The following is a 10,920-nucleotide window of genomic DNA, read 5'->3' as shown; positions in this document are numbered from 1 at the left end:
ATGGCTTTAGTGAGTTCTGAAGGTTAACATCAATACTGGTTTAGTGTGTGTCCTTTTCTGTCATAGTGAGTATTTAACTTGTTTGCAATTTCTAATTTTTTCCTCAGGTTCTGCTCATGATTCGGTCGTCACTGATGCTGCTGCCATGCTGTCAATGATGGGCTCTGAATATCAGAAGTAAGTAAATGTGGAAAAATGAAAGTACCACTGGAATAATCTTACTAAAGCTATGATTTCATTGTCGGCCTTCATTTTGCATCAAACTGTACCTGCCAGCCTGTAAAATAAGTCTAAAAACTCCCAGTGCAAAAATGATCCTACTCCAAACTGACCAAATGATTACATGTTAACAATGACGCTGTTTATATTAAACTGTACATCACTTTTAATAGCCAATAGAACTACAAGTCAGAAAATGGCAAAAACTGTCAAAGCGCTGCTAAATCTTTACTATCTTGGTTACCCATAGCCCCCCTCAACATGAAGGAGCATAAGCGTTTCAGAAAGTTGATGGAAAATGAATATTACAATTTTAAAAATAATTTTCTGGTCTAGTATGATATATCCATCTTCTGTTACTCTAATTTTAAGGTAAAATGTGATAACTGAATAATAGATGATATCAATTTTCAAGCTAAAGTGGGAAACACTTTTTGGTTTTGCCTTCTCAAATGTGAGGATTTGCATTTTTTTCTGTTTTATATCATTTTAAATGGAACATATTTGGTTTTGGGACTGCTGGTTGGACAAAACAAGCAATTTAAATCTTTTACCTGGGAAATTATAATGGTGTTTTGTCACTATTTACTGAGACTATATACACTAACCAATTAACAACAATTGACAAGTAGAAAAATGATAATTAATAAATAATTGGCTGATGAGATTAATTTTTAGTTACAGCTCTAGTGGAAATCCATCCAACAATGTAAACTTCCATATTTCTTCTTCAGTAACATAAAGTTCAAGTAAAACCCCTAAAATGAAATAAAATGTTACCTTTGAACAAATAAGACAAGAGTACCCAATGTTACTACAGTAATGATGTTAAATGTGCTTGCAGTAATCTTCAAGAGTAATAATATAAGCCTCTTAAATCTGCAGGTCTAAGGATTCAGGTCCATCTGGACCTCGCGCCCTTTGGCCAGTGGACCTCAAGTTAACTCACCTGGACTGGAACCCTGAAGCTACCCTGATACACTTCCAGGCACAGTACCTGTCCATATGTGAACTTGACTACAACATCTTACAGGGAGAAATACAGAACATACCAAAGACTAAAACTGCAGTGAATATAGGAGAGTTTTGCCTCGTAGAAGATTTGACTTCAGCCCGCTGGTACAGAGGAAGAGTTCAGAACCGAAAAGAGGACTTGTTCGATGTGTTCCTCATAGATCACGGCAATGTCCTGAGCGTTGACATTGACCGCGTATCTTCCTGTTCAAACGATCTGTTCATTCTGCCTCCCAAGATAGTTTGCGGATTTCTTGCAAATGTGCTGATGCTTCACGGCTTTTCCTCTTCTGTAGTGGATGATTACCTCTCATGCCTGATTGGAAAGAATGTCACAGGTTACATCCAAGCCCTCCTGCCCCACAAAGTCCTGCTATTGGAAGCCCCTGACATCAACGAAAACCTTGTCAGACATGGTTTTGGGAGGCACGTGGACACAGACACTTTCCTCCTCTTGGCTGAGATGCTCACGGAAGTGCCACTCAAACAAAATATAGATCCGGTTCCTGACTTACTCATTGAAAAGCAAAGGGGACAAGAATATTGTTTCAAATCTGGATTGCAGGGATATGAAGAAATTCTGTCTTTTTGTGGACCCAAATTGAGTTGTGGGACACGTGCTAAAGTGCGAGTAACTGCTGCTGTTAACCCTGGCCTGCTTTACTGCCAGATGGTTAGTATGGAAACAGATCTTAGGGAAATGTCAAAGAAGCTGGCTGACGTTTTTGAGTACAGAACCAAAGATCACCATTACAAGACTCCAGAAAACCTTGGTCTTCTCTGCTCAGTTAAAGGCAAAGATGGGAACTGGTACAGAGGCTTTGTGCAGTTTCTCCCAGTAAACTCTCAAGTGCGAGTGTTGTTCATTGATTACGGATTCATCGAATCTGTAAAAGTTGAGAACGTCCACAGGTTGCCACCTGATTTCTATACAGCCCCGATCATGGCATTCCCCTGCTCACTCTCCGCCCTGAATGTTCAGGATGAGGCCGTCAAAACTCAGCAGTTGAGTTTCCTCAAGGCAGGCTTGCTCGGAGAAGTATTGGATGTGGAGATAAGTCATTTTGAGGAAAAGCAGCATCTGTACTCTATCACGGTATTCAGTGCTCAAGATAATCATGTGAAGGAACCAGAGTCTGTGCAGGAGCTTCCCAGAAAGAAGGTGCAGTCCGATTTTGAGACAGAAGAAGTGTCAGCTCAGGGTGGTTATTTATTCTGTGACACAATCATTGGTGAAGCATTAGATAAAACCCTGGAAGAAGAAGAGGTGCAGGAGGGCTCAGTGTTTGTGGGCTACGTTGAGCATATCCAAAATCCTAACCACTTCTGGATCAGAACACAAAAACGCAATAATGAGTTTGAAGAAATGATGACACAATTGGCAGATCACTTTAGTGACGTGAAGCTGGATGAAGACACACTGGTGAATCCTGATCTTGGAACAATGTGCTGTGCAGTGTATGAGGAAGACATGCATTTCTACAGGGGTGTAGTGATTGACACACTGGAGCATGGAGCTGAAGTCCTTTTTGTTGATTTCGGAAACATTGAGAAAGTGCCACATATGTTGATCAAGAAAATACCTGAGACATTTTCCAGCAAATCAGCGTTTGCCATCTGCTGTTCTCTAGCAAATGTTGTTCCTTTGGATGAAGTCTGGACCAGCACCGCCACTGACTTTTTCAGACGAGCCGTGTCAAACAAAGCCATGCTACTCCATGTTGTCCAGATGAGAAAAAACAAATGTGTTGTTGATCTCTTTGAAATGGGAAGTGACAACAGTCCGACTATCAGTGAATTGTTGATATCTTCAAAACAAGCTGAATACTGGAACAGCATCCGTATAGGGGCTATGGTGCAAAATAAAACTGAGGTGACAGAAAAAACAACAAGATCCTTAAGGTATTGTGTAACCCCAGACATCAGTGAGAATACAGAATGGGATGATTTGGGGCAGAATGAGAACACAGGCCAAAATGAAATCAAGAAGGTTCAAGTAGCTACCAGCTTCAAAGCTTTAAGCATCAAGCCAGGTTGTGAGTTCGCTGTGTGTTGCTCCTTCATTATCTCCCCATCAGAGTTTTGGTGCCGGCCTCTAGAGAAGGTTCTGGCTTTGGAGGAACTGATGAGCAAAATTCAGCAGTATTACAAGACTCACACAGTCCCCCTCCAGTCTGGGGATTCATGTTGTGTTGCCAACTCACCCCTGGATGGAATATGGTACAGAGCCTTCATCACAGATAGACAGAAATACCAAGTCAGAGTGATATTGGTTGACTATGGGATTACCATCCAGCTCAAGGAGCATAATCTTCAGACCATAATGCCAGAATTTGTTGATCTGGAAGGACAAGCTTTCAGGTGCAGCCTTTACAACCTCATTGAACCTGTTGAAACCAAGAGCTGTGGCGGGTGGAATCCAGAGGTGTGCAACTCTCTCAAAGCATTTTCCAATAGCCCTGGCCATCTAAGATGTAAAGTTGTCTCTCAGTTGAGTGTGAAAAACAAAGAACTGTACAATGTCGTGGACCTCTACAACACCCAAACTCAGCAGAGCATAACAAAAGTGCTTGTGAAACAGGGCCTGGCAAGAGAAGCAACACTCTCAACAAAGCAACTGTCAACAGTGTCTCCTGAGTCTTTTGTCTACTCTTCATTCGACCTAGACATCAAAAGCCAAGAAAAAACCTATGTCACTCATGTAAGCAACCACTGCGAAGTCTACTGCCACCTTGAGAGAAACACTGAGCTAATCGAAGAGCTTGAAGAGAAAATCTTAGAGGAGAGTGAGAAAATGAAGCAAGCCAGTAGGAGAGCTGTAGTAAGGAAGCTGTGCCTAGCAAAATACTTGGATGGGATATGGTACAGGGGCTTGGCACATCCTGTTGAGTCACCCCTGCATCTCAGTGTATTCTTTGTGGATTATGGGAACACAATCATATCTGAGAAAACCCATGTCATGTTTATCCGCAGAGACTCTGCTGATTTATTGTACACACCCGTGCAAGCTGTGAAATTTAACCTGTCTTCAGTGTCCAAGGAAGAGCACTATGCAGATGTCAAGGAATGGCTTGATGGAGCCATACTCAACAAGCAAGTGAGAGCTGTCATTGTTGGAAAGAGTGACGATGGGTCATTTGATGTTGAACTGTATGATGGAGAGGTTAACATCAATGAGAAGGTAAAGGAGCTCATTGTCAGTTGTTCACCCAAACCACAGACGTTTGTGAGTTTAAATGCAAGCAGTACAAAGACAAAATGTAAATGTACTCACCACAAAACAAGCATGAGGACTCCAGTCAAGTCCAAGAGTCAACTGAAAGAGCGGTCTTCACATTCTCCCAGATCCATCGTCCAAAGAGGAGTTGGGAGTTCACTTTACAAAAGGAAAGAAAAAAACAAAAAAACCTATGTGAAAGCTCAGAACTCAAAAGTGAAAAATCAAACGGAGCTCCATGATACAAACACTAAAAATACAGAGAGCTGTATCCCTCATAAACACACTCCAGTAAAACAACAAAGGGAGCACCATGATGCAAAGACAGAACAGCCTGAACACACTGAGGAAACTGAGATTCCTCAGCTCTCATATTTGCCCGACATAAAAGTGAGCATGGGCTTTAGGGCAAAGTGTTTTGTCTCCCACATTGACTCAGTAGACAGATTTTTCCTTCAGCTTTCAGAGGATGAACCTGCCATCTTGAAAATGGGTGAAGATCTCAGCTCAGGTGTCTCCAGAGAGTCCTTGAAGACTACCCCATCTTTGAGAATCAATGACCTTGTTCTGGCTGAGTATGAGGAGGACGGTGCTCTGTATCGTTCAGTCGTGAAGGACCATGAAGGGACCTGTTACACAGTTGAGTTTGTGGACTATGGAAACTCAGCAGTCATTGATAAGGAGAAGATCTACTCAATACCACAGGAGTATCTCTCTCAGCCAAGATTAAGTATATCATGTTCCCTGCTGGACACAAGCACTTACAAAAATGACACGTCTTTCATTGATGCTGTAATGGAGAAGCCTCTCATGGTTGACTTTGTCCGTCAATGTGGAACTCATTGGCAAGTCAAGGTTGAGGTTCTTGGTGAAGCAGTTGGTCTTCCAACAGCACTTGAAGCAGCCGTTGAAACTAGTGCTGCAACTAAAAAGGGAGAAGAAGCTTCTTCAAGTTCATCTGAAATAGATGAGAAAGTGAGATCCTGTGAACAGACCTCCCTCAAAGTTAGAGAGGAGGAAACAAGAAGTGAATCTGAAGCTAGGACTGTTGAAGGTGAAAAACTCTCACTCAAACCACCACCTGTCTCACTGTCAACCAAACTGAAGGTAAAATCCTGCAGGGGCTATAACAAAAAAAACACCAGAAATAAGAGTTATTCTAAGAAGATTCAAAGGAAAACTTCAAACTCACCTTTCAAAGTGAAGAATGATTGTGCAGAAAAAGTCATAACTTCAATTGTTCAAGCTAAAGACACAGAGAATGGTGTTGTTCTGTCAGTCCTGAGTAATGGACGTTTTTATGTAAGGCTAAATAAGACCAGTGACAAACTTGCTGCATTGGAAAGTCGCATCGCTGTAAACCTACACAGGTGTGACATTGTGGCTGAAGAGGATATGAAACAAGGCCTCAAGTGCTTAGTTCAGGTAGACAAAGACAGCCAGTGGAAGAGGGCTGTTGTTCAGCATGTAGGTCAGGACAAATGCCAGGTCCTCCTGGTGGATCATGGACTAACAGAAGAAATTCCAACTGGCGCCATCCGACGACAGTGCAGTGACATGACAAAAATCCCGAACCTTGCTGTGTTGTGCAAGATGAACTGCCTTGGGTTCAGTCAGGGAGGAGATGCCAACAAATGGGAGATTCTCAAACCAATGATAGACCAAGAAGTCAAGCTGGTGTTTGTGCATTACTCAGAAGTCGATAAACTTTGGATGGTTGAAATAGTCATTAATGGACTGTTCTTAAATAATCATATCACATCAATCACATCTCTAGCAGAAACCCAAAATATGGCAGCAGAAGAACTTACCCTGGTCACAAGCCCTCGTCAGCTCACCTTTGCTCCTATCCATATAGACAAAGCATATTCTGGCATTGCTGCTGCAGTTGCTACACCTTTCGAGTTCTGCGTTGTTCTGGAAGACTTGCTTCTGGTCATGAACAAAGTGTCCGTCATGTTGGGTGACCTCCCTGGGAAGATGCCCCCTCTCCCTGAAGCCCACCTCATCCCTGGCGCCTGCTGCATGTTGAAATCAGACACCAAGAACAAATGGTGCAGGGCTGAAATAATACATGCTGACACCACAATAGTCTTAAACCTGGCAGATTATGGCCATTGCGAATGTGTGCCATACGATGATATCTCCAAGCTGAAGAAGCTTCCAGATGAGCTGATAAAACTCCCGAAAATGACGTACCCCTGCATCCTGAGAGGGGTGAAGCCAGTTGGATTGGACGGAGAGTGGACCGATGAGGCAGCGGTCTTCTTTCAGCAGTGTTTGTACCAGAGGAACCTTCAGATCTTCTTCAGAGAGTTTGTATCTAACACGAACTGGAAGGTGGACGTTCTGGCAAATGGTATCCATGTGGCCAAGGAGCTGGTGGATGCTGGACACGCTGGTTACGTTGACGTCATGCTAGGACTAAGGTACGCTCCTGTTAATATATTAGTATCTTTAATAGTTTTTTATTGGCCCTACAGTTCTATATTCTATCACATCTCACTGTTTATGAGACAAGTAAAGTATTGCTGTAACGATTAATGGATGAGATGCCAACTTTTTAAATGATTTGTATTTTGATAATTGATTTAATCCTTTTAAGTCATTTTTTAAGAGGAAAATTTCCAAGTGACCCTTGTTCAGTGTCAACAATTCATACATGAATATATGCATGTTTTCAACATAAGTCCTCTGCATAAAACTTAACTTCATGTGTGATGCGTTCAGGTTCCAGGAGCAGAGCCTCAGTAAAGCCTGTCCTCCAGCACCTGACAGTGAGGAAGAGTGTGGACCTGACGATGAAGGCTTGGACAGGAATTCAGATCTTTCTTCTGACGTCGATGATGAAGCTGAAGGAAAGATGGCACCTGACATTGAGTCCGGATCGAGTCAATGTAAGAGAGAATATCTCAACACACAGTTTCATAACTTAAACTTGTCTGACTAAACATATCATTTAAAGTCTGTACAAGTTAATTATAATACTCTAATGAAATGAACTAAAACTAATGAATGCCTGGATGTTTGTAGAAATGTCTCAATCAATCTAAAACACCACAGGGTTATATATAAAATAGTGAACAGCAGTGTGTAGAGTCTTTGAGTCTTTGACACTGTTTTGTCCTTTTCTGTTTCAGGTCTCTTGATGTGAAGAAGTCTGATTTGTACCTCGGCTCAGCAGCAAGTTTCCTGGATGGAGTGATTTCACATCAGCCACCTTCAGATTAATACAAGTGAGATGTCGCCTCTTACTTATGTGTTTGTTAGAAGTTAAACGTCAGTGTGATAGCACCTGCAAAACCACTGTAATGGACCCGTATTTAGTAATTAACATTAATACCCCTTTGTTTTCTTTAATGTGTTATTATGTGAAGTTCACCAATATATTTTGACTTTAAAGATTTGTTAGTCTGCTGCACAATGTTATTTTCCTTTAAATGCATCTGAGTTAGTTCAGTTTAAATATTCTTAGTTGTCTCATCAAGATTTAAATGAGGTGTTTTCTCTCATACAGCTTATTTAGGTGAAGTAAGGAAGTAATGAGAACTGAAACGTTTGTTTTTGAGACAGTTATAAAATATAAAGTAAACAAGCAGACATTTTGTTTTATTAATTTGTAAATATTTCTTTAATTGTGAGTTTCAGTGGCCTTTTTGTCACCAACTTTTGTCAGTTTTTGGTTTAAACTGTTAATAATAATTAGTGCTTTGTGCAGAATAAATTTTGGTACAAAATTAAATCATTGTTGATATTTTACCACCAGCAGAACCAGTTTCTTTCCCCATTATCAGCTTGGATCGGCTCCAGTATACCAGGAGCAGTTCAGTTAATAGATGCATGGATAGATCTACCGTACTTTATTCTCTTAACTAGCAGCAGGACAGATGTTCACCAGGGATGAGGAGGGAACATGGAACAAACAAAGAACCATGAATGTGGGTGTATAAACAGTACATTTAAGGACAGGTGAATGCTAAAATTAACATCACAAGTCCTGAAATAACCCCAACAGACATTACAGTTCATGTTCTGCCACTAGAGGGTGCTGTTGAGCTAGGATTGTTTAAAAGGAAGTCCTGTTTGTGTTACGGCTGTTCAGACTCAAACCAGCAGAGAAACCAAATTATAACTGCAGTTATGAAGCTTTTAGCATTAATATAAAAACATTTAAATAACAAAACTTTGATGAAGCCAGAAGAATTAACAATAGTTTTTGTCTGTTATTACTAATAATGATTAAGTATTTAGATTAAAGGTAAAATAACACTTTCTTTTTTATTTCTTATGTTTTATATCTCACATACGCACTACACATTCATACAGACAAACACAAATGTAATTGAACTACAGGAAGTAAAGAAGTTAAGGTGGTTGTTCAATAATATGTGTCTTGAATTGGTAGAATTGAAGCTTGTGGTAGGTCTATACTTTGATATAAATGATAAAATCAGTTTAGAAACTAGTATTAATGACCAGGGAAAGCAAGAATATATCACTTCTCATTAAATTGTTTACCCTTATGACCATTTTTATACCTTTTTAATAGGGACAACACATCCTGGTGGAGATACAACTCATGAAATCCCAAATATATTAAGAAATATTTAAAAATATATATATATTTAGATAAGATAGGTTTATTGTCATTACATAACAACATATACAACGGAATTTGGTTTGGCAGTCTTGCTCGTTTATTAGCAGCAGCTCAATAAAAATAAAAATATAATAAATAAATAACTTAGAATGCAGTGCCAAGTCAATCAATTAGTGAAACCAAAGTCAATAGAATCAATAAGTTAATCAATAGGTATGCACAATAATAAATAATATCCACAATTGCACAGTATTATAACAGTAACAGTATTCATGCCCATGTGTGTATTTGTCCATCTGTGTTATATTTGTAGGAATGTTTAATTTAGCTGCGAATAATATGACTTTAGACTATTAACATCGTATTATTTTTCACTCACTAAACTAAAGGAATACAGAAGAAGAAAAAAGGTTGTTGTCAGAAGTGGGATTCGAACCCACGCCTCCAGGGGAGACTGCGACCTGAACGCAGCGCCTTAGACCGCTCGGCCATCCTGACATATAAAACCATAGAAAAAAGTCTCATTAATAAATGTAACCTTTAAGCGGCTAAGTGTTTATAAGCTGCCCTGATATAAAATAAGTCATATTTCTAACGTGTTTTATTTAAATCGTGATTGTTTAAACGGGACGTGAATCGTAATGTAACGTTACGTCTGGAGGAAGACGTTGAAACGAGCCGACGTTACGTTCTTCCCGCCATTCATTCGACCGTTAAACACGTGAAAAACAGTAAAAGCGGCCGTTAGACGTTAACGGTTTTTAATATTTGAATATAAACAGCGTTGTCACGGTAACGGTTAACATGGCTACTGTGTTTCTGTTTCTATCGGCTCAACCTGCTGCTGCTGTTATCGCCGAGCGGGAGACGCCGGTTCGCTTCCCGCTTCAGACATAAAGAAAACTTTTATTTTATTATAATGACGAAATTACTAATTACGTCTTAAGTTATTATTTTACATATAATCAGACAGTAACCTCATTATAATCATTATTAGTGGTTTGGGTCTTCGCTGCTTCGGCTCCCATAGTAACAGGTGTTACACTGTTTTTGGCCCCCGTAGCAACAGGTGTTACAGCGTGTTTGGTCATCCAGCTGATTCTGAGACCTGCAGCTGCAAGAAGCACCAACATCCTTCTCCTTAAGTAAAAGTAGCCTGTCAATACCACAATATAAAAACATTTATTTAAAAGTAAAAATCAGCTATTCAGTTTTAATGATGTACTTTGTTAAATGTATTAAATATATCAGATACTTAAGTGTTAGAGCTGAGTCGTTCCTCCACTGCAGGTCACAGAATCTGATGGGTCACCAAATACGACGTAACACCGGCAGTGCTGCAATACAAACCTTTAAATTAGGCTTTTTAAATCTGAACTGCTTTTTTTGTGTGCCTCACAACAGATTTTGGTGACACGCTGGTGTGAAATAAGTTAAAGTTAACATACTTTATATTAATTAAACCACTACTAATATTACTTATACTCAAACCGCATTAACTCACAGGACCAGAAGCCTCAGGAAAGCAGCAGCTGGACTAGAAATGTTCAAATAGGACTGCAAAATAATTACAAAAATTGGCTTAAAACAGTGTCAGTTAGTTGCAGTGTTTTACTTGTAAATGTACATGTAAAAAAAAAGAAGAAAGAAAGCAAAACTATGGAGATGTTTTAATATAATCTCAACCGTAGCTGCTTGATGCATCCCAGTAAAAAAAAAACAATACTTACCTTTAGAAATATTGTGCAGTAGAAATATAAAGCATCATAAAATAGAAAAATGTAATTATACTTTTGACACTTTCCATTTATTTCTCAGTAAAAAAAAAAAAAAATTATGTCAGTGACAAAAAGACGACACGTCCAGCCTG

General features: G+C 39.6%; 1 protein-coding gene across 1 annotated transcript; it reads left to right on the top strand.

The window, feature by feature from the left end:
• Window positions 1-7,604, top strand: tdrd15 (tudor domain containing 15). Its single transcript, XM_062437744.1, has 6 exons — window positions 1-22; window positions 108-177; window positions 1,105-4,493; window positions 4,653-6,879; window positions 7,181-7,347; window positions 7,591-7,604. The coding sequence occupies exons 1-6, from the start codon at window positions 1-3 to the stop codon at window positions 7,602-7,604; spliced, it is 5,889 nt and encodes a 1,962-aa protein (XP_062293728.1).
• Window positions 7,605-10,920: the final 3,316 nt, after the last annotated feature.

The sequence above is a fragment of the Scomber scombrus genome, chromosome 17 (genome assembly GCF_963691925.1).
Source record: "Scomber scombrus chromosome 17, fScoSco1.1, whole genome shotgun sequence".
In the NCBI taxonomy this organism is placed as follows: domain Eukaryota; kingdom Metazoa; phylum Chordata; class Actinopteri; order Scombriformes; family Scombridae; genus Scomber; species Scomber scombrus.
Note: the sequence above shows the minus strand (reverse complement) of the source record. Positions and strands in the feature narration are given on the sequence as shown.